The sequence below is a fragment of the Camelus ferus genome, chromosome 12 (genome assembly GCF_009834535.1).
Source record: "Camelus ferus isolate YT-003-E chromosome 12, BCGSAC_Cfer_1.0, whole genome shotgun sequence".
Classification (NCBI taxonomy): Eukaryota; Metazoa; Chordata; class Mammalia; order Artiodactyla; family Camelidae; genus Camelus; species Camelus ferus.
The window spans coordinates 5,266,486-5,294,229 of NC_045707.1; the positions used below are offsets into that span (position 1 = coordinate 5,266,486).

Consider the following 27,744-nt stretch of genomic DNA (forward strand, 5'->3'; position numbering starts at 1 on the left):
GCAGGTTTATAATACAGCCACGAGAGAAAAAGTAAGGAGCTTTGTGTGGGATAGGCTCACAAGGTAATCTTAGGCATTGTCACCTTCGGAAAGAATGGACCAGAGAGGATGTCTAGTGGGTGGACTTGGATTCTTTGAGGAGAGGAGAAAATGTACAAGTTAAGTGAATGAGGAATGTGGTGTAGTAGGTCAGTCATTCAACCCAGCGCTTAGCACCTAGAAGGCATTCGGAAGTTACATGGAATGAATGAATGAGCCGCAGGAAGGGCTGTGTTAAGAGTGGGATACACAGACAAGGTTACTTTGTTCCCTCCTGGGCTCACCAGCAGGGGTGAACAATGGATCACAGCTGCTTGCTAAGCCTTGCAGAGTAAATGGGAAGGAACACCTGGAAGGGAGGAGGAGGAAGGGCTAGGAAGGAGATAGCAGAAAATGCTTCCTAAAAAGTAACCTTTGAACCAGTCTTTGAAGGTTAAGTACAAGTTCACCAGAAAGACAGGATGAAGAAGAGCCTCCCAGGCAGAGGCACTGAAATGTCAGCACTGAGTGGAAGTTAGTTGGTGTAATTTGTAAAGGAACCAGTTTCGTAACTTTCTGCAGCTATGCTGTGCACTTCAGAAGCTGAAGAGAAAAAGGTAAGGGATTGGCAAGACAGGAATGTCCTAAGAACAAGTTGGTGGTGAGCAAATCTGGGACACTGAGGAGGAAAATCACTGAAATGCCTGTCAGGTGAGGCCCTGAATGGACTCTGAGGAAAGAACCTCAGACCACAGTACTAGACCTGGCAGTGAAGATTCCTCACAGATTCAGATGGAGGGAGGGAATGGAAGAGGCGCTCGTGGTCCGAGTCGGAGTGCAGAGTTCATAGACCTCAGTGTGGAGCAGGGCAGATGGGTGGCGAGGCCCAGCCTTGGGTCCTGCCCATTTCCTGATTGAAGTAGGAAGGAGATGGAGCGCCTGTCTCGGTAGGTCTAGAGCATCGGTTCCCTTAGACAGAGTAAATGCCCTTCCTCCCTTAAGTTGTTTCATTGCATTCTCACACTGTATTGTAATTGACTAGGTTTTGTTTTTTGTTTTTGTTTTTTGTCTCTCCCACTAATCTGTAAGTTTTTCAAGGCCAAATGCTGTTCTTTTCACCATTATTTCAGCACAGTACCTAGCATGGAATATGTGCTCAATAAATATTTGTTGAACAAATGAATGATAGTGGGAGGAAGGTGAAGATGTGGTGTAAATTTTATGAATAAAAATATTGAAACTCCTGAAAATGAGGTCAAGGGGAAGGAGTGGTGGAGATCATCAAATTAAGTCCAGAGTGTTTAAGTAATTTGTAGAAGAAAAAAAGAAAGATGTGTAGGGCCTGGAAGCGGATTTGAGAAAAACAGGACGTGGCAATAAGGAGCAGTGATCTTTTTGGACTGTTTTTATTGCCTTCTGAGGTGATGGAGAGTGAGAAAAATTGTGAACCCTAGTGAAGGAGGTAGTATCTTCTGGGGAGAAGCATTTTAATTAGTACTTAAAAGAATGAGTAGGAGTGTGAAGTGTATGTGCGGCAGGAGACCGGGCCTTCACGGCAGAAAGGAACATTATGTGTAAAGGCACAGAGAGGTGAGGAGTTGGTGTGGGCTCTGCCAGGGCTTCAGAATGGGTGAGTGAGGCAGGGACAGATGAAAAAAGATCACTTAGGCAGAAATCACTCAAGGTAGGTGATAAGGCACCACTGAAGCATTTCAGGGAGAGTGACGTGATCGTATTTGCGTTTTACGAAGTCCATTTGATGGAAGTGGTTTGGAGGATGAACTGAAGGGAGATAGGATCCAGAAGCACGAAGACCAGTGAGAAGGCTTTTGTTGTAGTTAAGATTTGGAGAAGCTGGCTTTACAGGGGATAAAGAACAGGTGCTGTTTAAGAGGTAGGAGCCACTGTATGTACTTGGTGATAAATAGAATGTGGGGTCAAGGAAGGAATGTGGAGAATTTTGTAGGATTACAGGTTTCCTATTTGAGTATCTTAGTAAATGATGTAACAGAGATAGGGGATATAAAAAGGAGAAGAAATTTAAAGACAAAGTTGATGCTTCATTTTGGACCTATTGGGCCACCCAAGTGGAGACTAGTATGCAAAATATGGGAGCTGGAGTTAAAGATTCAAAAGCCAGCATAGGGGAGGTTGTTGAAGCTGTGGGCTTTTTGATTATTACTTCTCGTCATTGTGCTAATTAGAAATCAGCTATAAGAGAAAGAAAAATACCATATGATATCACTCATATGTGGAATCTTAAAAAAGAAAAGAAAAGGAGGACTCTAATGAATTTACCTACAAAACAGAAACAGGCTCGCAGACATAGTAAACAATCTTATAGTTACTGGAGAAAGGGGCTGGGAAGGGATAAATTTGGGAGTTTGAGATTTGCAAATGTTAACCATTATATATAAAAATAGATAAAAACAAATTTCTTCTGTATAGCACAGGGAACTATATTCAGTATCTTGTAATAACCTTTAATGAAAAAAATATGAAAATGAATATATGTATGTATATGCATGACTGGGACATTATGCTATACACCAGAAATTGACACATTGTAACTTCAATTAAAAACAAAAGAAAAAAATTGGTTATAGATAAGCTTTTTTTTAAAAACTAGTAATTAGAGACTAAGTTCACGATTTAGAACTCTTTAATTGGAGAGGATTTTAAAAGATGAAGGATCAAGAAAATTTCATAATATATGTAAGTGGGGGAATAGTCATTCTTGTCTTTGAGAAAATGATTTAGGTTTGAGCTTCCGAGGGACTTTACTAAGTTTAAACAATTTGTCATCTTCTTTTTCTAATTACGGCATAACGTTTGTACAGTTAAGTGCATAAAATGCACAGTTTAGTGATTTTTTTTCACATATGTGTAGTTTCTTGTAACTACAACCCAAATCAAGATCATCTTAAGCTCCTCATAAAGTTCCTTTTGCAACATTGTAACCCTGTTTTTTCTTCTAGAGGTTTAGATCACTGTGTAAATTTAGGATGGGAGAATCCTCCCTCTACTCGGCAAAGCCTAGTAGGCTGTGGAGTCAGGAAGTCCATAAGAGAAGAATAAAAGTCAAAACCTGGTTTGAATTTCACAGTATGCAGTGTGTGTCTTTTATTATTCTTGTTTACGCTTCCTCCAGTTTCTCCTTTTAATAGAAATAGAGTAAACCTCTTGATTTGTCTGTCCTTTTTGAAACATAGCCTCTTAGTTCCATCCCATCTTCTCCAGTATTTCTGAGAAATGCAGACTGCAGAGGATTGCTGAGCTGGATAGCCTTTTGTTTTATTTGGGTTGCATTATGGTATGTATCTGCGTTGCTGTTGTCTGTCTTCCAGATTACTAGGTCCTGTAAGAAATGGATGATATTTTTCTAAGTAGGGAGTAATCCTTAAATGTATCTGTTGATATCTATCTCCTTGAATACATCTGCTTGACTCTTTAAAAGTATGCCTTTTGGGGGAGTTTTCATAGAACTGATAGTCCCAGTTTGTGGAGGTAGCTGTATACCTGTCATTTATCATCCTTTATTGGTCAGTAAATTACCTGGAATAGTAAAATGCTTTTTTCTTCCTTTGAAAATTTGTATTGAGAAATAAGCCATATGTATAAAAGAGAAAAAAAATACAGTTAAAAGAATAATTATAAAACAAACACTCATATACCAACTACACAGGCCAAGAAATAGAACGTGTCTGCACCCCAAGACCCAGCATATGCCCATTGTGAGTGAGTTCCCTCCTTGACTCCCTGTGATATTCATTAGCCTCAGTTTTGTAATGGTCAGTCCCTTTTCTTTATAGTTTTATAAACCATAAAGTTACATGTATGTCTATAAATGTATACATTTCAATTCTGTACTAACGGATTCATACTACATATGTATTCTTTTGTGAGTTGCTTCTTTCATCCAGTATTGTGCTTTTGTAGCTCATCCAGCTTGAGGTGTGTTGCTGTAGTGCATTCATTTTCACGTAGTATAAGATTCTGTTGTCGTAAACACCACAGCCTATTTTTCTGTTTTACTGTTGTTCTGTATTTTTTTTTCTGCTACTAAAAAATTTTTTTATATATGGGCGAAAGTTTCTCTAGGGTATATATATACCTAGAAGAGCAAACAATGGTTTGTACAATAAATACATAGTCAAGTATACTAGATGATGGCAGACTTTTAAAAAGTTGTACTAGTTTTCCGTCCCACCGGGAGTGGCTGAGTTACTGTTGCTCTGCACTCTTGGCAACATTTGGTATTGCCCACCTTTCTCATTTTAGCCAGCCTGGTTGTTATGAAATGGTATCTCTCTGGTTTTAATTTGCATTTTGATATGAGATTGAACATCTTTGCATGTTTAGGGCTGTTTACGTGTCCTCTTCAGTGAAACTCCTATTCAATTATTTTGTAAATTTTTTTAGTTGGTAGGTTGTCTTTTTTTTATTGATTCATAGCAATTCTTTATTATATTCTGAATGCTAATCTTTTGTCACATTTATGAGTTGCAAATCAGCATGCTTCCTTTTTCACTCTGTAAGTATGGTCACCCAAGGAGAGATGCCATAAGTGAACCTGGAGTGTGAAAACCATTGGCTCAGGCTTCTGTCCTAGGCAGTATAGTGACATGCCTTGTGGTTCTGCAACGCAGGCCCTGGCACTTTGGAGTGACTTGCATCTTAGTTACTGACTCTGCTGACCTGTGATGCTTGCCTTTGCAGGTGGAACAGGAGGATTTTGTAATGGAAGGGCATGGCAAGACTCCACCTCCTGGTGAAGAAAGCAAACAGTGAGTCACAGTTTATTTAAAAAGGGTCTTATTACAGATCTTAGAACGACTTTGGTTAAACATGCTGAGAGCATGTTTGCAGAGGATGTATATGTTCGGCACATTGTGGAGCTGACAAGTTGCTTTGGTGGCTGTTAATGCATTGCTTCTATTTATAGACAAACTAACTGGAGAGACAAGAAAGTTGGCTTTGTAGTTTTTCACACTCGACTAATCAAAATTTATGTTACGCTTTAGCAGAGGCTTTAAGGCTTAGGATGTTCCAAATTGAACTAATTCAGTCTGGTTGATTTCCAAAGAAAGTATAAAATGGTAATTCCTTTTCTTAGCAATGTCTTTATGAAGTAAACTAAATTAGTAGACTGTTTATATGCATTCCAAGTGTGAATTTATTTGAATAGTACTTACTAAAATTCTATTTCATTTAGTTATTTATACTTCTGATCTTTGTTTAAATACAAATTGTTTCCCTAAAGGAACAGGAATTATAAATACTATAACTTAGACAACATTCTAAATAATTCAAGATCTCTCCCCTGATTCTTTAAAAGTGATAAGTTTCCAATCTGAAACTGAGAGTCCTCTGGGTAGCTTTTTGGTGGCAATGAGTAGATTTTTTCCTCCCTCTGTCACAGAACTTGAAAAATTATGTTGCAGAGCACACTGGTGTTTCATATGCCCTTTTAAAGGAAAAACAGTTAAGAGTGGCTTAAAGTACTGACATAACTACTATTTTTTTTATTCAGACAGTAGTCTTCTAAGTTGACTGGGACAGTGATTCATGGAATTTACTGAAAATTTGTAGAGAAACTCTTTTCTCTCATCCTTTTTTTCCACCTTGAAAATAATTCAGTTTTGGTCTGTCTTATAAAAATTATGTCTCCAAAACCCTTAGGAATGAATTATGCAGAATATGCTATGCTGCCACGAGGCCAGGTTCATTAAAGGAGAATGTTTGTCTTGTATTTGTTGTGAATGGAAACCAGGATATTTTCACAGCTGGTTTAATTTGCTAACCAGGCAGTTTTAAAAATAGCTTACAATATAAATTCTAACTTTGCTGTGTTCTGTCAAATGCACTTATATTCTGCATGGGCAGATGGAATCAATTAATCTTTAGCAAATTAGAATGCCAAACATCTAGTCCCAGTAGAATTACAGGAACATTTCAGGTGCCTTGCTCCCTGCCTACTCCCTTAACCCTACACTCCGATCAAAGGTATTATAATATAAAAATCATAGCTCCCATTTGATGAGGCTTTTCTGTACACAAAGTACTTTGCTTAATGCTTTATATGTTATTTCCATCCCTTACAGCTTCTCCGGTCTGTTCAAATATTGGAGTAGGTAACTTGCCCATGGTAATGCAGTTTGAAATGGAAGTTAGGATTTGAACCTGGATCTTTCTGACTTTAAAGTGTTTTATAATATCTCTTGAACCGAAATCCTTTGCCAACCTTGGGAGCTATGTTCCTGAAAAGTATTATGGTTAGCAAAGCTGCAGCTGTTAAGATCAAAGTCTCATGGGTAAGAGTGAATTGGGGGAAACAATGAAAATGACATCAAGCCTGTTTTTAAAACACAGATGAAGATTCTATTCTCTGGAGGGTATTCATTTCACAAACAAACCTGTCTTTATCTTTGAAAACCTGCTCCAGTAACCCCTGTCCTGAATCAGCTTCTTAGGTATTCAGGAAGCATTGCTGGGGCAGATTCTCCCACAAGTTTTGTGTTATACAAACTCTACTTCTTTCAGAGAGCTTCAAACAGCCCTGGCGGGCTTGAGGCAGGCATCACGGGTTGTATCCTTACCATTGTCCCTTGATTGTTTTGTCTCTGCCTTTTCACAGATGAATCTTGTTTTGCTTTGTTTTCCTGAGCTTGGTCTGCCATCATAAATTGAAATGGTAAAGCAGAAGTGAATCTTCTTGCTAGGCCCTCCTCTGATAGACCTGCCTACCTCTTCTGTGGGAGTGGGGAGCAAAGGTGCTGTGTTCTTTTGTTTAAGACAACAGAAATAAAAAGATTGAAAAATTTTATTTTTTATTTTTTGTGTCTTAACTGCAGTTAGCAAAGGATGATCAAATCCTGGATAGTAGGATATAGGAACTAAATACTACAGTCTAGATACTGAGAGAGACATACTTCTGAATAACTTATGAAATTCCCATCTATTCTGTTATTTTTTTTTAATTATTAAAGTAATATATGGTTGTCATAAAACATTTAAACAGTAAGTGTGGATTTAGAAAGAAAAATGAGACTTTTTTTTTTACCCTCCTTCCCCTCCTAATCTTAAACATTTTCTGTATTTATTTTAAAAACAACTAGATTTTTTTCTAACATAATTCTTCTGAGACTTCCTTTTTTAATCTAACGTTTTTATAGTCTATTTCATTTTTTTTAAAGTTGTTTTTTTTTTTTTTTTTGCGGGGGGCGGGGGGTAATTAGATTTATTTATTTATTTTTAGAGGAGGTACTGGGGATTGAACCCAGGACCTCATGCATGCTAAGCATGTGCTGTACCACTTAAGCTATACCCTCCCCTGTTTATTCTTTTAAATATATGCAAAGCATTCTCTTGAACTGATATACTATAGTCATTCTTCTCCAATAAATATTTTGGTGGCCTTCACTTATTTGATTATTACAAATAATACTTTATTGAACATTCTCATTCTTTATGCATAGGTGTATTTCCGTAGAATAGATTTCTAGATATGGAGCTATTTGGCTCATGGGCATGTATTTTTTTAATAAGGAGGTAGCTGCTATCAAAGTTCCTTTCAAAAGATTCATTTCCATCAACAGTGAATGAGAGTGCCCATTCCTCCACACCATTGATGACAATAAAATTATTTATCTTTGAATTTTTGCCACTCTAATATTTTATTGTTTTAATTTATACTTCTGCTTACTAATAAATGTAATATCTTTTGCTAGTTTATTGGCCATTGATTTTTATTTCATGTATCACCTCTTTATATATTATTTCATTTTGATTGGATTATTTGTTTTGATATCTTTGTAAGAGACTTATAAAGTATAGGTGTTAACCTTCTGTCTTTTGAGATGTTTTAAATATTTCCACCCAGGCTTTATGTTTTAACATGGGGGTATCTTTCATACTAATAAACCATTTAAATTTTTATGTTGTAAAATCAGCCTCTATGGCTTCTGTGTTTTGTGCTTGCCTAGAGAAGTCTTTCCTACCCTAACATGATGGAATACCATTAGTTTTTCTGCTTTATTTTTCACACTTAGACCTTTAATTGAACTGATACTCATTTTTGTGTATGGTGTGAGGTAGAGATCTAACTTAATTTTTTTCTAAATTGGTTTCCAACATGGCTCTCACCCCTTGGTATTAGCTTGTATGAAGAGCCTATTTCACTTACGAAGGTGGATGGTGCACAGAGGTAATATAACTTGCTCAAGGTCACAGAGCAAATTCTTGTAAGGCTTAGGTCTAAAATTTATTCTGTTAGCTGATCTGTGCCACTTTCTTTATTTCTTCATTTAACATTTTTACCATAGGTTCTGGAAGTCTTGAAAAATTTATTTTATTTCTGTGCTGTTTATTTTAATGGAATAAATTCTAACAACAGGCATATTAAGGTAGATATGCATTTAGAAAGCTTTCTTGAAAAATAATTGACTTTTGATTTTGAGAAGTATTTGTGCTAAACTGTTAATATTTAGATCAGTGATGCTGATTTCTGATGTGTGTGTGGATAAGTTTTAGTAGAGTATATAGCTTTAAACATTTGTCTATGTATATATTGTCTCAATATTGTTGCTTTCTAATGAAATTTATTTTCTGTTAGTGTATCTAATATAATCATTTTTCAGAGGATATTCATCTTATGAGCTATTAGAGCAAATCAGACAAGCTGCGTTTATTGCCAAATAATTACTATGCTAAACTCACCCAGTATTAATCACATGGTATGTTTGACACAGGGGTAAATATAAAACTACTACAGCTTTTCAAAATACAGCATGAACAGATACTTGCTCATAGATCATGTTTGATCATGCTTATTGAAAGCTCATTTCAGATAAAATATTTCTACCCAGGCAGGATTTTGACTTGGTTTTATTTATGTGATAGTCTAGATATTTGTGGGCGTATCATTTCTTATAAATTATTTTGAAGTTAGATATCAGTTTTGGTATATTAATTAGAGGAGTTTGGCCTCTTTTTCATTCCTTCCTTTTTAAAAAAATTTAATATAGCTTATAAACAAGTCTGAGCTTTAAATTCCATGAAATTCACTCATATTCTCAAAAGATATTTGTCTTTAACCTACTTAAGTAATTCAATTTTTCTAGTATATTTTTGATAATTGAATTTTCTTAACTCTTTTGGTTCATTTTATGGAAAGATCATCATTAAAAACAATCTCTCAAAGTAGGATCTCGAAGAGATATTTGCACATGCATATCCATTGCAGCATTCACAGTAGCCAAGAGGTAGAAGCAACCCAAATGTCCATAAACAGATAGATAAAGAAAATGTGGTACATACATACAATGGAATATTATGAAGCCTTAAAAGAGAGGGAAATCCTGTCATGTGCTGCAACATGGATGGACCTAAAGGATGTTATGCTAAGCAAAATAAGCCAGTCACAAAGGACAAATACTGCATGATTCTACACATATGAAGTATCTAATATAGTCAAAATAAAAGAAATAAAAAGTAGAAAGGTGGTTGCCATGGGCTACGGGGAGAGAGGTAAGGGAATTAGTATTTAATGGGTATAGAGTTCAAGATGAGAAAGTTCTAGTGATCTGTTGCAAAGCAAAGCAAATATACTTAACACTTCTCAACTTTATACTTAAAAATGGTTAAGATGTTAAATTTAATTTTTTTTAACCACAATAAAAAAATAGCAACCAAACTGAAATGCACTTTAAATATAAAATGTAGCCTGGATTTCAAAGACTTAGTATGAAAAAAAAATGTAAAATTAATAACTTTTATATTGATTTTATATTGAAGTGATTATCTTTTCTACATGTTGTGCTCAATAAACCATTTAAAAATTTTAAAAACCAAGAAAACTCATTTAATAATGTGTTTTATAGAGAATATCCCACTTTTAGGGGTTGTTGATGTAACTAATAGTGTCAATTTCTGTATTTCTACTCTCTTGGAGTGTTATCTTTTTTGATTTTCCTTTCTAAGAGAGAATCTATTCTTGCATGGGAACCCTGTAAGGAAACTGAAGTGCTAAAGACAGTTTTATATTGATTCAGAGAGAAGAATGTAATTTATGGAGTCAACACTACCTTTTATACTCCAGCGTGGTGTAATATGGTTTTCTGCTTGAGGTGCTGTTTTTTAAATGTCTTAATTCCAACGTCTTGATTAAATTCTCTTCTTACTAATTACATTCTTCCGAACTTAAGTGGCTAGTTATAAAATACCCTTTTGATTTTTTTCAATTATTAATTATACAGACCTTTTAGAAGTTCTGACAGTTTGTTTTCACTTTATCTTTATTACTGCTGCTCCTCTTACTCCGTGACCTACAGCTCTCTCTTCCTCACATTCATCTTATACTGCAGTGCTACTTCTAAAAGTTTATTCTTTTTTTAAAAATCTGGTGAATTTTATTTTTTATTGTATCACATAGCAAAAGTCTATTCTTGCCAATTCTCTAAGGATTCCTTTTATTAAAATAGACCTTGTTTTATATTTGCCCACCCAAATTTAACACTAAGATCTTCAGGAACCATTCTTTTGGTGTTAATTTGAAAGCTTTGGGAAGCCCTATGGCATTTCCTAAATACAGAAAAAATTTCCAAATCACTCATTTTATAGATAATTATCTTTAAAACACAAACCTTGATATTTGGCCACAGGAAAGAGTTTTTTGGTTTGATTTTAACATTTGATTTTCTGTTTTCTACCAGTTTTTTTTTTTCCTTTGGACCATTAAAATATGTACATGGTGAAGATAAACTTATTAAGTACCAAATTGAACCCTCTGTAAACTCAGTCATTATTACACAGCAGTAAGCTGGTCATCAGAAAAATAGATTCCTATATAATCTTTTCAGATTGTTTTTGGGAGAAAGGAAATGAGTTTTAATTTCAAGTTTATTGGTATTTTGAAAATGCCACAAAGAGGTTCAATAGATAGTTATGCTCATGGAATTTTTGCTGCTGGGAATTTTAGTATAACCATAAACATTTTGTACTGTCTTTGGGAAACTCTCAGTTGCTAATAAACTTTCCAATTTGCCTTGAAGTTACTTAAAAAAATTAATTCTCTTAAAATGTCTTTAAGTTCTGAATTCTGTTTTATGAGGTTTTTCTTGAATGTCTGGGTCATTGATTAGTTACAGTAAGAATAACTTCAGGAGAAATGTGTTTCATAATTGAAAATGCCTGCAAACTGTGGTTTGCTACTACTTACAGGTTCATATGGTGACTTCAGACAGCAATGAATAGGGTAGATCATGAAGCTCTCAGAAAACTGCAGTTAATTTAATAAAAGTCTTATTTATTTAGCTTATATTTTACTTACAGACAAATAGTATGCCTTTATGGAAAAACATTACTTAAATGGCAAGATGTATTTGCCCAGTTCCTTGAAATTGGTGTTTTAAAGCAGCTCTTTTGGAAATGTTACTAATACCATGTAGTTGTAAAATGTTTCAAAATACATAGCATTATGTAAATATAGATAAAGAAATGCATGTTCAGCTGCAGGAATCTCCAGTGGTGTCATGAGGAGAAGGTAGTGTTTATTTCCCCCAAATTTTATGATTGCTAGAGGGTATGGATGTAAGTTCTGCCCTGAGCACTCTGCCTTTTCCTTCCCGCTAGGAATCTCTGTGAACTAAGTTTGGGCAAGAGAACGGGAGACTGTAGTAAGGAAAGAGGAGGCACACAATGATGGCAGGCAGTGAAAGGTCAGGTTCAGGCTTTATGCTCTGTCTTTAGCTCTGCAAGAACAGACTTTTGCCAGCTTGGTCACTGTAGGTTGCACCAGAAAGAGTCAATAAATATATATTAATTAAATGAAGATGTCACTGAGTTCCCACAGACTGTTAAGAATTCCTGTTCTACACACTCACTTTGAAAATCTGAGGTAGAATGATTAAAAATCCTAACTCCATAATAGTTTATTTGTTATTAGCAGAAGAAAAGTGAATTGATAAGCTGTCATTTTTGACTTTATATTCAGTGCTTTCTTAAATATTTTCCAACAGACCCAATTTTATTACAATTCTTCTCTTTAAGTGTCCCTACCTGTAAGCAAGTTGATTATTGGGTTTTTTGGGGGGGAAAAAAGCTTTTCTATCCAAGTTTGAACTTTTCTTTGCTTCTGAGGGCCTCCATAAGATGCCTTTAGCCTGCTTATGCATATTTTCTCTGCTTTTTAAAAGATCTTCCTCTGCCTGCCCAGTCTCTCCTTAAGGTTTTCTATGCATAGCTGGTTTCCTTCCCCCTTATATGCCTTTGTTCAGGCAGAGAGACCCAGAGACCCTTCTTCCTGACCAGGAGCAAATATAGGTTTTGTGGGAGTGCCCTTTAAGAAAAAGAAAATTAATTTCAAATACAAATTAGGTACAGAAGTGAATATTTATTTACAATGAGGAAAGAAATAACAAAAATGACAGTTTTAAACAAGTTGACAAATGCAAAATTCAGAAAATAACATAACATTTATATTTATTTGTATTAATATTTGCCTGACATATTGCTGTGAAAATTTTTCCTAATATTTTTTGTCTGCTTACTCTTTGATTGCCCCTTCATATTACAATAATTCTGTGATATTTTATTTATTTTGTGTTTTTTGTTTGTTTTGTTTTGTTTTTTGGGGGGGAGGTAATTAGGGTTTTATTTATTTATTTATTTATTTTTAATGGAGGTACTGGGGATTGAACCCAGGACCTCATGCATGCTAGTCATGCACTCTACTACTGACTCTACCCTCCCCCCTGTTTTTTTTTATTATTGATAGATTAGAAAAGTTCCTTTCAGCCTCACAACTTGTTATAGTCACGTCGTATAAATTTGTAAGATTCTTATCAACTTTGAGAGGACCTCTAGCCAAATGTCTTTTATATATGAGCTATAAGATTGCAAGGCTTCATTTTTTCTTGTGTATTGACTACCATGAAATACTCTTTGAATTCACACATTTATATCATGGTATGATCTGGCCTGCACATTTCTGTCATTGTACATAGTGAGTTGGCACAGTAACATCTTTGTACACAAGGCAGTTACCAATAACTCAACCATACACGAAGTGGCTGAGAACCATGCTCATATATTCCAGTAAGCCCCAAATAAATCAACCAAATTAGCTTTCCCTTTAGGAATCCTAGAGTACCTACAGTGACTCTAACTCTATTGACAAGTGGAATCATGGTGGGGGAAAGCTGAGATGGTAAGAGTCTGTGGTTTTGACAATCTGTGTTAAGACTGTGATGAAACTGTATTTTTTTTTCACATTTTATAAAAATAATTGGTCATTTAGAACAAAGTTGGAGGAGTCATACTTCCTAATTCCTAAATATATTACAAAGCTACAGTAATCAAAAACAGTATGGTACTGGCATGAAGACAGGCAAATAGACCAGTGGAATAGGATAGAAAGCCCAGAAATAAACCCTTGCATATAAAGTCAGATGATCTTTGACAAGGGTTTCAAGACCATTCAGTGGGAAACAGAGTTTTTTCAACATACGGTATTGGGAATATACTGGATACCCACTTGTAAAAGAATGAAGATAGACCCTGATCTTACACTGTAAAGAACAATTAACTCAAAATGGATTAAAGACCTAAGCTTGAGACCTAAAATTATAAAACTAGAAGAAAATATAGGAGAAAAGTTTTATGACATTGGACTTGGCAATGGTTTTTTGGATATGATACCCAAAGCACAGGCAAAAAAGCGAAAATAGACAAATGGAACTACATCAGACTTAAAAAAATTTGTGCATCAAAGGACACAATCATAGAGTAAAAAGGAAACATACAGAATGGGAGAAAATATTTGCAAGTCATTTTCTAATAAGAGATTAATATCCAGAATATATAAAGAATTACAACTCAACAACAGAAAAATCAAGTAACCTGATTAAAAATGGACAAAAGACTTTCATAGACATTTCTCCAAAGATGATATATAAATGGCCGACAAGCGTATGAAAAGATGCTCAACATCACTAATCATCAACCACAATGAGATAAATTGTTTCACACCTGTCAGGATGATTACTATTGAGGAAAAAACCCAAAACACCAAAGAGCAGAAAAGAAGTGTTGAGAAGGATATAGAGAAATTGGAACCTCTGTGCACTATTGGTGGGATTATAAAATGGCATAACTTCTATGGAAAACAGTTTGGCATTTCCTCAAAAAATTTAAAATAGAACTACCAAGTGATCCAGCAGTCCCCTTTTTGGGTATGTATCCAAAAGAATTGAAAGCAAAGTTTTGAAAGATGTACACACTCATATTCATAGCAGTACTTTTCACTCTAGCCAAGAGGTAGAAGCAACCCAAGTGTCCCCATTGGTGAATGAATGGATAAACAAAATGTGAGATCGATCGATCGATCGATCTATCTATCTATCTATCTATCTATCTATCTATCTATCTATCTATCTATATCTATATATATCTATATATAGATATAGATATATATGCAATGAGATATTATTCATTCATAAAAAAGAAGGGAACCTACATGGATGAACCTTGAGAAAATTATGTTAAGTCAAATAAGCCAATCATAAAAAGATACTGTATGATTCCACTTTTATAATGTATCTAAAGTAGTCAAGTTTATATAAATAGAAAATGTAGTTACCAGGGTTTGGGAGAAGGGAAAAGGGAAGTTGTTTAATGGGTATAGAATTTGAGACTTGCAAGATGAAAAAGATCTGGGGAATCTGTTTTACAACAATGTGAATATATTTAACACTACTGAACTATACACTTAAAAATTGTTAAGATGGTAAGTTTTGTGTTGCATGTATTTTACTATAATAAACGGAGAAGAAAAAACACATTGCAAAAGAAAAAAAAAAAGATCGTTTGGACAATGTTAAGGACTCCTAGGGCTTTGAGAGAACCTCATGAAAGTGAGGGGTCCTGCAGCTTAAGTGTCATTAGCTTCATCCTGAGACATCTGTTTTGAGCATTCTCATTCTGTCCCTCCTTTGAAGTTCAGCTGAGCTGAGCTACATAGTGTCTCCATTTTCTGACTCCTGTCTCTCTGAGGATGGAACCATACAGTTAAAAATTTATCGTACATTTTCTTGTTGACTATCCTGTGTATATGTCTTCTCTCTCAATTATAAGATATTAAGTGTTGTCTTCTTTTGTACTTTATAAATACCCAGGTTAATAGTATTCATCTATTTATTTTTTTGCTTATTCATTTGGTCATTCATTCAGCAAACAGTAATTGAATTCCTTCTATGTAGTAGATACAGAAATAAGAGCCATATTCCCTGCCCTTAAGAAGCTCACAGTTTAGACAGGAAGCACCAAGTAAATGGGTAACAATAATAATAGAGTTTGAAGGTGCTACCATAGAGGTATGTACAGGGTCTAAGAAGCACAGAGGACACTGAACTCAAACTGGAGGATCAAGAAAGGCTTCCCCCAAATACAAATTTGATTTTTGAGGTTTGGTTCTAAAGAATTTGAGAATTTTTTTCAATGTTCCTTAAAAGGTCTGTTAGCATTCTAATTTATAAATGTGTAATATGAGTGTAAATGCTAACATTCTCCAAAGATTTTGGATTCTAGTAGCATTAGTGATTACCATGTCATTTTGGCTACTGTTTCATCTTTTGACTTTGTTGAGGGTAAGAGTCCTGGAAAAGCTTAGCCTCTACATTTATATTTTTCTCCTCAGCCTTCCTTGTCACCGCTGTTTGGTAATACTGAAGTTGGTGAGACTCAGGAAAGTCTTTGTCTTTCTTATGTTCTCTACATGGCAACTCCTACTCATCCTTTAAGACGCAGTTTAAAATCTCACCTCCCCTGTGAAACCTTTTCTGACTTTTGGCAGTTAGCTCTTTGTATTCCCATAGCATAACTATCTTACATTTCTATTTGTACCTTAATTATGGCACTTAGCATGCTATATTTTAATAATGGATTTGCATGTCTCTGTCCTTCAAGGTGTTAGAATCCTCTTTGTTAGAATCCTCCTGGGCTTGGTGCTGGCACAGTATCTGATACATAGTAGATGCTCAGAAAAATGGTTCATGACTGCATGAATGAATGGTGAGTTCAGAGTTTAGAGTCTTATTTTTGAAAGAGTTGATTGGCCTTACTGTATTTCATCATAGTCACAGGTTGCTTTCTTAAGTTATCTTACGATAGAATCACTTCCACCTTCAAAATACATTATGTGCTCTCTTCGCCTCTACCACCTCCATCTGATCCAAGCTATCTTCCCTCACCTAGAAGGCCACAGTCCCCTTCCAGCTTGTCCCTGCTTCTCCTCTTGGTCCTCTCTGGTATATTCTCCATACAGAAGCCAGGGTGAGCTTTTGAAAATATAACTTTGATCTTGTCTTTCCTAAAGTGGTTGTAAGACCTCCATGGATTCTTGGAATGCTTACTTTGGGAGGTTTTGGAGACTTTATCCCACTTTACATACTAAAACATATTAGAAGGTACCCACATCCCATATTAATTATGTGGTTTTATTTATTTATTTTTGGTATCATATGTTAAAAGAATTTTAATAGTTTTGCTTTGGAAATTCTTTGGCTACAAATAATTGACTTAATTTGTAATTATCCGAGATTTATTAGTAGTTAACGTATTTAGTGTGTTTTGCAAAGTGAGGATTGTTTTCAAATGTAACGAAAACTTAGAAATGCTAAACTTAATATGAAAGTGCTGGGTGTTATCTTTCAAGGACACTTTAGCATTTATTAATTTTTATGGTTATAATTTTTGTTTTGTGTTTTAGATTTGTTAATATGTTTTTCAGGTCCCAAACATTTGCCGAGGCCCTTGAAAAGCTTGTAGATCCTAGGTATTAAGTGAAGAGGGAGCAGTGGATAAAACGGCACTGTTGGCTCTCCTGCTTTAAAATTCTTCTGTGACTTTCCACTGTTCTGACAATAAAATCCTTTCTGTGACCTGCAGGATCCAGTAGGATCCAACTCCTCCTTGCTCCTTAGGTTTGCCTTACACCTCTCTTCCCTGGTCACATGGCCTGGCCTCCTGATCATCCCTCTTGTTCTTTGAACATTCAAGCAATTACTTTTCAACTCAGTTTAAATGAATGTCCCTCCTGAGAAAAACCTTCCTGAACCACCTTATCTAAAGTGAGCCTCCTTCAGTTTTTTCCATATCCTGTCAACTCTGTTTCCTTCTCAGTGGTTTCCTTCTCCCATGAGGTTTTTGGCTCCACTTGGACCTACCCTGCCTGGTAGTGCTGTCTCCCCGGCCCGAGCAGAGTCAGACACATAGAAAGCACATAGTATGTACTTGTTGAACAAATGAAGAGTTATATTAATAGATTTTGTAATTTAACAGTCCTTGCATTGTTGGTATAAACCATACATGATCATAATGAAATATTTTCTTAAAACTGCTAAATTCTATTTGCTAGTATTTTACTTAGGATTTTTATATCTATCTTCACAAGTGAAGATTGGTCTGTAGTTTTATTTTTTTGGACCATCTTTGTCCTGACAGGTATCAGGAATATGTTAACCTCAGAGAAGAAATTAGGAAGCTTTCTCTTCTATCTTCGTAAATTCAAGAACAATAGGGATAACATGGAAATTATCTACTTGATAGAAGTTTTGTAGAATTCACCCAGAAAACCATTTGTGTCAGATAGTTTTAGTGGCTAGTTCTTTTAATATCTTACACATTTCTGCTGTGAGTTATTGTTGCTATTTTTATAACTTTTCTTGAGTTGACCTTGGTAATGTTTATTTTCCTTGACTATCATCCATTTTACTTAATCTTCAGATTTATTGACATAAAGTTACATAAAATTCTCTCACAATTTAAAAAAAATCCTCTCCAAATCTGTAGTTATAATGTCCCCTTTCTCAGCCCTACTGTTAATTTGTAACTTCTCTCTTATTTTTAAGTGATCAGGCTTTCCAAAGGATTATCTACTTTTATTTTTTAAAACAAAAATTTTTTGCTTTTATTGATTCAGTTTACTCTTTGACTGTTGCTTTATCTTTGTGATTTTATCACCATTAATTTCTTTTTTGGGTTTGTTAGTCATTTTCTAGATTTTTGAGTTAAATGTTCAGTACATTATTTTCAGTCCTATTTCCTCATGGAAATATTTTAGTTATACAGTCGCCAGAGGTGCAACTTTGATAACACTCAGTTGGGTGTTTTAAGTTCTGGTTTATTTATTTAAAAAAGTAAATTAGTTTTTTATTACTTTGTATACTCACCTTGTGATAATATAATTGAAAAATGCTGTCTAATTGTTAATATGAAAAAAGTGCAATAAATATATCACAGAGTCTCAGATGCCTGGAAATACAGGGGCAATAGTACATTTATTGCACTTGTTTCTTTTAGATGAACAGTTGGACTCATTGCTTTAAGTTTAGAGGTATCTCACGAAAAACAAAACAAAACAAAAGATGCCTAGAGGTTGAAGAAAAAATGTCAGTCATATTATTTGAAAATTGAATGAATATTTGTTTTAAAATGTGTTTGTTTCCTGACTTCTCGTGCAGTTTATTTAATACTCACATGGTAACACATATACACGTTTGTACAATAATATGCTGCATCAAGAAATGGAGACTTAGCAAAATTCAGTCTTATAAAGAAAACGTGTCCATCACAAATTAAAATAAGGCAGCTGTACAGTCTCCATGCATTTTAACATGTTGAGCATGCTCTCCATAAGGAAGCTTTCCGTAACTCATCTGGAAGGTATTGGAAGGATAAAAATAGATGAAATATTCAAAATTTCCACCCTAGGAGTTTCCTGCTTTTGCCTACATCTCAATTGTCAGTCCAGGTCCTGGCTCCTACTCCGTTCAGGGCTGTGCAAAGACAGTGGAAGCATTTACGCCATAAATATTCAAGCTGCCAGATCGTCTAGGCATTGGCCTCTGCCTGCCCAGAAACAGCCCCTTTCCTGTTCATCTATCAGAGTGGAAAAAGCAAAGGGAGACTGAATAAAGACCCAGAAGCCAGGATGACAGACCTGTGGGATTTAGAAGGGTTCATAGGTTCCTTTTCAGGGAATGCTGGCCTTACAGAATCCGTCAGTTTCTCTGCTGGCTGGCATGTCAGATTATGCTCGGTCAGCCCAGTTCATTTGGGAGAATCACACTGTGGAATCCGACCTTTTCTGGTTTATAGAGATAGATGGAGTCAGTTAGTCACAGGGCACTGTTGCCCACTTTCTATCAAATTAGTTACTTTATTTCCTCAAGCAGTCCTTGAATAGATGGAGATGAGTTTCTGGAAACTATGTGACTTTTATTCTGTATGTTCGAGTGGCACATCTCTTCTTGTTCAGCCTAGCACTTCTGAATGGAGATCTGAGTCATTCATTCATTCCTTTATTCACCTACTATGTGGGGCTCCGTGTGGAGGTTCACACAGCAGTGAAGGAAGGTGTGGTGTTTGTCTTTATACATACCAGGGACAACCAACTGTAAGCAAGTTCTTTGGCAAGAAATTGCAGCTATGACCAGTGCTGTGAAGAAGTCATAAAGGATGTATGGGAACATTGAACAGGAAGGCCTGGTCTAGACGGGGAGGGTCAAGGGAAAGCTTTCCTGGGGTAATGACTTTTGAGATGGCAAGGATAAGATGAAACAGAACTGCTAAAAGAAAGAAGCCGTGTACAGTTTTAGAGCTGAAAGGAACCAGATATAATCTAGTGATGTCCAGTCCTTACATTCCACAATGAGAAAACTGAGGCCCCGAAGGTAAAGGGACTTGCCTAACCAAGGTTACACAGCCTGGGCTTGAGATGCAAACCTAGTGTGGTTTTCTTAGCGGGGGTAGAACATAAAGATGCACTTAGTGAGAGGAAGGGACTTAAGGATGGGGGAAACCAGGTAGGTTTGAAATGTAGTGCTTACTCCAGGTCAGCTGCAAGCTACTTCCTCAGGTGGGGGAGGAGATTAAAGATGACTCATATCGGCCAGTTTGCTGTGCTGTAGCCGAGTTTTTATTTGGGGTGGAGGGAAGAGGTACCAAACACACATATAGCCAAAATAGTAAATGTGGAGTTCAGTTGGGAAACTAGTCACTGTTCTGCATCTGTCTTGCTGTGTGATTTGGGATAAGTCACTTAACCTCTCTGAGTTTGCATTCAGTTCATACTTTGGTATATTTCCTTTCAGCCTTTTCCTGTGCATTTTAGGAGCTTGTTAGAGATCAGTTGCGCCCTGTATTTCACCTTAATCTTTAAACATGAAAGTCTCTTGTTTGGGTAAGGTGTTTTTAAAAGCCCCCCTTTAAAGAGCAGTTTGCCAGCCTGTGCTTGCCCAGACATCTAGAGGATAACTGTTGCAAGCCAGCCAAGCTCCAGGATCTGCAAGAATCGTTAGCAACTGAGCATATTTCTATAAACCAATAAAGGTTTTTATATTTTGTTCATCTGTTACCCTTATGCTGTTGCCACTTTCACATTCAGTGTGTGTAGGTGGCGAGTATGAGATAACAGCATTTCACAAATGAGAGTGGAAAAGGGCCGCTTTCCCTTTAAGGCAGTTTCATCCCCAGCTCCCTCCCCTTTCCTGATTGACAAACCTACCCGAAGTCACATGATCCGCCTCTATTTGAAGGTCACAAAAAGCTGCTTCCTTTAGAGACAGAGGGGGAGAGAGAGAGCAAGAGGGAGAGTGAGTGTGAGAGTTAGTTCAAGCCAAAATGGCCGACAGAGTCTCTGCTGGTTTCTGAATATTTAAAATACAAAAAAACAGATAGACAAAAAGAAATCATTTTTTGGACCTTTTTTCATTTCCATTTCTACCTTGTATGCCTCAATTTGCTGGATTTAAGCACTGCTGCACTTTATGAGGTTGGTAAATATTTTCACTTTTTAAAAACCAATTGATTTATATGGATCTTGTCTAACCGTGTCACTAGTGCTGTTGCAAATCGACATTTGTCTAGCATGGAGACTGGCTTCAGACATGTCGTGAATCTGTGTAAATCAGACCCGTGATGTACTTTTGGTTCGGCATTTTAGAAATGGAAAAGCGTTGGTAAAATATTTAATTTTGAAGTGATTTAATTGCACTTTTAATTTATATGCAGATTTTCATCATCGTTTCTGTCTTGCAAATAAGTAAAGCTGTGAGTAGTTGGAAATTTGATATTTAGAAAGAGGTTTTTTAAAAAACAGTCCTCTCCCTGCCCCCTTAAATCTGCTGCAAAAATTTGCATAAATATAAATGGGTTTGCATTCTTTCGGCTGCTAAGGCCGACAAAGGATCTGGGAGGGCAAGCACTACCCCGGGAAAGCCTTTTTTTTTTTTTTTTTTTTTTTAAATAAAGCTAGGCCATCCTTCCTAGAGAGATGTGAAACCTAAAATAAGACCTGATACATTTTAAACATCAGGCTGGGGGCGAGTGAACACCAGGAGGTTTGGGGTTTGTAGATTCCCCTGCTTGAAACCTCCCAGGCAATGTGTGGATCACCCCTTTCCTCTGCGCGCGCTCATTTGCACTGGGGCTCTGTGTGTGTTCTCAAATGTGCAGCCAGATGCGCTTTTATTTTGATCGTGGTTTGAACTAAACGGTAGGACAATCTTGTAAACATGGTGTTTTCAAAATATAAACAGCTCTTCACCCTGGTTAGGAATTAGTTCTTTATCAGTTTCTCCCTGTGGATTGGCCGCCTTCGTTTCTCATGGATTACAATTTCTGTTTAATTTTACACAGATGAACTGGGCTTTTCAACACAAATTCAACATCTGTGTGTGTAGTTGCCCACTTCGTCCACGTATCCCTTGTGTAGTGGTCATTTAGGGTCACGTAAATAAGTAGCTGTATGTGTATGTATGGTGGTTACCCCCGAACCTGTGTGGTGCTCTTAAGTTAAATTCCATTACTCCTAATGCAGGATTCTAGAAAGCCTGGGAACAGGGAGGGAAGAAGGCTGAAAACTTGCTTTCTCAGAGCCACCTCCCCCTATCATTGTGAGAGTGTGATGTAATGCTTCTCGGTCTGGTGGGCTGAAAGGATTGTAGTTTGTGATGTGGCGGGTAAATTGCCCCCACCCCTGGGTAAATTACCCCACCCCCTCAGCACATCCCTGGCTCAGAGAGGCCTTGTTTTCTTTTCTTTTTTTTTCTCCTAATTTGTATCTTCCTGATTTATGCCTTAGCATATTGGCATGAGAAAGAGACTGTTCTTCTAAATCTGTTACAAAGTATAGTTTAGAAAAGGCATTTTAAATATGCAAATGGGTCGAATTGTCATATCCCCATCATTAAATATGTAGACTTGTATTAAAGCTAATTAAGCATAAATGGAATAATTTTGATGAGGAGGGAGCAGTGGGTTTTTTTGTTGTTGTTTCCCTCTTAATTAATCTAATTATAAGATGCTTGCTGGGCCTGAAAGTGTTAAAAAAAATGGAAAAAATGCTGGACCATTTTGAAAATTTGACAGTCTGGAAGAGGGTGTGTAGTGCTTTCAAAAGCTTTATTCACTGTTAAAATGGATTGGCCTCTTGTGCTGAAAATGGCCTGTTTCTTTGGGCCAATTGTGTGTAGATGAAGGGACTTTCACGCTAATTTAACGAAAAGACTTTCATTTGAATACATAAAGATAATTAAAGCCCTCTGTCTCCAAAGAGCAAATATTTTATTATTCTTCTAAAATTAATGTTGTTATTGTATTAGTGGAAATAAGGAGAGAAGGGACAGTTTAAATTCAGTGTAAAATTTTTGGTGATACAAGTTTAGCTTTTGTGTAAGAGGGATTGGAAACTACATTGAAGAGGTAATCTGGAACAAATTTGTCTCTTTAAAAAATTTTTTACAGCTTGAATTGAAAGGAAAAGACATAGAAATTACCATAGTGATAGGGAGTGTTGCTTTGTGGTAGACCTAAGGAAAATTAGAACTCTTGATTTTTGTTGTTGTTTTTTCTGAAAATGAAAGCGCTTATTTGGGGCTTTACTTGTTAGATGATTCATTTTACGCCCATTTCCTAAGTTGGCCTTGCAGAAAAAGAGTGAGAAAAACCCAAGCTTTCCATGTTTTGCCATTAGCTTGTTTTTGTGGACTGTGTAAACATGTGAATAGCAGGTTAATTCAGTTTGCAGAGCAGAGAAACCAGAAGCTGGGTGCTTGTTCTCTTAGACAAGAAGGAGAATGATATAATGAGCATTAACAGAATGCCATCTGATTCTCTGAAATGTTTTTGTAAATATTCTTCTCTCCTAGACAGGTTGAAAAGTGAGATAAATAAGACCTGGTTTCACGTATGTTAAGCATTATGGCTCTGGTGAGTTTCAGAAGCTCAGCTGCCATTTTGGATCTAAGTTCTGCAGAGCCAATCCTTATGGCTCCAAACTATGGTAATTCAGAGGCAAATGAAAATGAGTAATAAATCAAGTGTGCAGATGGATAGTATTTAATTTGTGCCTTTGGTTGAAGTTTTCTTTCTGTTGGTAGTGTGAAATGAAGCTTTAAAAACTTTAGTGATGTGGCTGATGTTATGAAGAGCAAAACCCAGGGATATTAGAACTTGCGTGTTGGGGTTTTTAAAAATGAGACCGCTTATGCAGAAGTTTCTTACCGGAGAAAGTTAATATAATCCTTACCAAAGTTTCCCCACCCCCAATCCATATTTCCTTATGCTGGGTCTAGTTGTGATAATATAGTAATGTCATTAATCACAATGCTACCCTGTCTCAGAAAGAAATGTCACAGATTCATTATTAAGACTTTGCTGAAACATCACAAAAATTGAGAGTGCCTATCTATCAGAAGTGGTATCTTATTTTTAAACTGTTTTTCAGTCCCTCCATCTGTGTGCCAGAAAGGAAGCATTGGCATCTTTGGTATATGGCGTAAACTCAACTCTGTTGTTCAGCTTTGAATGGCCATTTGTTATTCTCTATTGCCACTGGGACAGTCCTTTAAAAATAAACGTCTAAAAATTGAAGCAGAGACTTCTAAGGCCTTTCCAGCTCTCAGTTCTGCAAGAGACGCGGAAAGAGTGATGTGTGACGATGGGGCCTGTGGGTCTGCAGAGCAGGCCCCGCAGGGAGCAGTGGTAAGGGTGGGTGGGCCTCATGGGCCTCACTCTACCCAGCTGCCCCACAACTGAAGTTTTGGAGAAATTTAATTTTTGTAACTCAGTATAATCATTGACCTTTTGCCATTTAAACTGGACAAGGTCCTGAGGCAACACAGATGAATGTACTTTGTCCTGCCCTCAAGGAATACCAGTCCAGCAGGGAAGATAACTCAGGTAAAGAACCAGTGGCTTTACCTTGGTACTGTGTGTGTGATAGTTAGAACAAGTACCTGGTACGTAAGTAGCCTGAGTATCTGCATTAGGGGAACCCTTATTTAAAGAAGCCAAATAATTACTTCTTATTACTTTCTAGTTGTCATTTGGATATTAGATTTTCTTTATGTGGCGCTTGGGATTTAAATGTGGGGCTTTGACTATCGTCTGGGAGGTGAGGCAGCACATGCTGATTGTTTCCTAGTGCAGGATTGTTTGAGGATTTATACTAATCCGACTTCCCTCACCTGCTTCTTGTGATTAAGACTGGTGGTGGGGTGGGGTGGGGTGAATTGAAGCCACTTGGCCTGAAAAGGGATTTAACCCATGATGGTGACATTTTAACGTGTTTTGCTTTCTCCCTTCATATATTCAGCAGTCATTTATTATGCCAGGTGCTGCTGTAGGTGCTGGGGGAATCTAAGAATTAATTTGGTCGGCCCATTGTCCTGAGCAACCACTGGTTCATTTGTGGAAATATTTGCCAGCTGATGACTATCTAACCTACCACTTTGGGTTATGACTATGGTAACACTGTAGTTCTTTTCACCTGATGGTCTCCTTACTGATAATCAGGGAATGAATGCTGATTTTTGCTTATGGTAGTTCTAGAGACTTTCATTTAAGGTTTGACAAGATAGTTCCTTTATCCTTTTTTTTTTTTTTTTAGCCCTGCAAAAGTATTTCCTCAAAATTGTCATTTAAATGATCTCTGAGGACCCTGCCACTTAAGTAGCCTCCCTAGTTACTCTATCACAGTCCTCAGTTTTGCTTTTTTTAAATATCCCTTGATTGTATCACCCTCTGAAATCACATTGTATGTGGTGCATCACTCCCCACAAAACCAGAAGCTTTCATGAGAGCAGACTTTGTTTTGCTCATTGCTCAGTCCCCAGCATCTAGAATTGGGCTTAGCACGTGTAAGTGCTCAATAAAGAAGTATTTGAATTAGACCTGAGTGTAAGTCACCAAGACCAGTTATGTGACCTTAAGCCCCTGTTTCTTCATCAGTAACATGGAGACAATACATTGTTGTGAAGCATAAAGGAGACGCTATGCGTAAGGGCCAGCACCTAGCTTGTTGCTTAGTATTTCCTTCCCCTTTGCACGCTCTCTCTTTGTTACATAAACCAGAAAGGCTGTTACGGCCCCACAGATGCCTTGATCCTCTCTCATGTTCCCAGCATCCTGGAGTGCGTGCACTGATTGCACTGAGCTTCAGCCTGGATGAGGACAGGAGCAGGGCTGAGCGTTTTCTTTTATTAAAGGCCCTACATTCCTATGGTCTGATGTCGCCTCCTCATGCTCTCCAGTTTCCTCCAGGCTCTGCCTCTGTGATGTCTCCACGTTTGCTTGGCTGCTTTTTATGCATTCTGTGTTTTGCATCAGAGGTTCTCAGCAGTTTCAAATGAATTGGTCTTAGAGTTTACAAGGCAAAGGGGAACGTAAAATACAGTGTTTTCCCCTTTGTTTTCATCATTCTGAGCCTGCACATGTTAACTCTATTTAACCACAGTATTAATAGTTTTGATTCGAAAGAGATAAAATAAAAATTTAGGTCAATTGCCTGCTTTATACAACACAGTTGAATTAATATAGATTACAGATAGCTTTCATTCATTGACTTTGGAATTTGTTTTAAAAAAAAGTTTATCTGTTCATTCATTCGACAAATAATTATTGAATACCCATTCCATGCCAGATATTGGGATAGGTGCTAGCACAGGAGTATGAAGATTTTTGCCAGGTACCGTTACTGAGGTTATACAGAATTGACAGGAGGGGCTGGCCAGCCCTCAGGGTGTTTGGTAATTGCAAAAGAGGGACACCCATCCTAAATAGAGGGACCAGCTCATGCAAGGGCGCTGAGGCAAGAGAGGACTTTGGAGAACCGCATATAGAGTACTTGGACACGCTTGGAGTGTGATGTATGTAAGGGAAGAGATAATCTGGGAAATGAGAAGTGAAGATGAAAAGGTGAACACTAGCCAGATGCCAAAGAGTTTGTAAGTCATGTTTGGAAGTCTTTATCTTTAGAACAATTAAAGGTTTTCAGCAGAAATTTTACCTGTTCAGATTGGATTTTTGAAAGATACGTTCTAGTTGCACAGTAGAAAATAACTGGAGAGTTGAGTATAAGACCAGATAGTATTACAGTAATCAGGTAACGGTGGCCTGGACTACAGAGACAGCAGAATTGTGAAGAAGTGGATAGATCTGGAGACATTTAGGAAGAATATTTCACAGGACCTGATCGTTGAGTATGAGAAGGTGAGGGTTGGAGAAATAAAGCATGGCACCTTTGTCTCTGGTTTGGGCTACTTACTGATGAGATGGGATACCATTCGCTGAGTTAGGGTTCATTTAGATGAGAGACAGGTGTGGGGTTGAGATAATGAGTTCAGTTTTGGAGTTACTGAATCTTGGGACATCTAAATGAAGGTCTGCATTAATTAGGTACCTGGCTGGAGATAATGATTTGAGAATCATCAGTAGTCCCAAGTTTACCAGAATTTTCCTTTTTAAGTTGATTTCTTTGGTAAGATGGCCAAAGACGGCACTGTGCAGCACAAGTGCTATTGGATATTGTTTAAAAGGACACTATTTTATAAAGAATGTAAGACCATAGACATACTCTCATTACTACAGTGGTTGCCATTAGAAATAGAAAAATAGAAAAATACAAGAGGAGTTTGAGGGAGGAGAAAGGCTAATTTTAGCTGGGTTGATCAGTGGAGGCTTTATGAGGACCTTGTATTTAAGCTGAGCCTTAAAAAGATCGGGCAGAACTGTGGAGAGTAGACTTGAGGGCAGAGCATTGCAGCTGGAGGATTAGTTGTGTTTGGGGGGATTGGAGGGAGGTTGGGTGTCTATAGGAGGGCTGGGGCGCCTGCTGAGGAGTTTGGATTGCCTTGGGAGATGGTGGGGACCTGTTGAAAGTCTGATAGCAATGGATGAAAGTGGTATTTTGAGAATACTAATATAACAGTGGGGCAGAGGAGGACTGGTGAGGGTAGGGTTGGGGGAGGTGAGGACTGAGGGGAGAATTGAGAGACAGGCAGGTCAGTTCGAAGGCTGCAGCAGAAAAGCCTGTGATGAAAGGGCCTCATAAGACGGACACTGGGCCTGGAAGAGGGACCAGGGTCTCCAGGTTTTCAAGGTGAATGATGCAGATCTTCAGCAGCAATGAAGATGAGGAATTCCAAGTCAGACATACTGAGTTTAAGAAGTTGGTGGGATTTGCAGATGGAACTGGTTAGCGGGCAGCTGGCAGTGTGGAGCTGAAGCTTGAGAAAGAGGTCAGAAGTGGAGATAAAGAGTTGGAAGGCATCCACGTAGAAGTGATAGTCGAAGCCGAGAGAGGATGAGGTCATCATGGAAGTGAAGAGAATAGAAAAGAGAACCAAGAATGGGCCTTGGGGACAGGAAGAGAAAGAGGACCTGAGA

The 27,744-nt window shown here is 37.1% G+C and overlaps 1 protein-coding gene across 1 annotated transcript in view; it reads left to right on the forward strand.

Moving 5' to 3' along the window:
* TNRC6B (trinucleotide repeat containing adaptor 6B) overlaps window positions 1-27,744 on the forward strand; it is a 225,161-nt gene that overhangs the window by 77,248 nt on the left and 120,169 nt on the right. Inside the window, 1 exon segment of the mRNA XM_032492297.1 lies at window positions 4,738-4,805. Coding sequence (XP_032348188.1) covers window positions 4,738-4,805 — 68 coding nt within the window.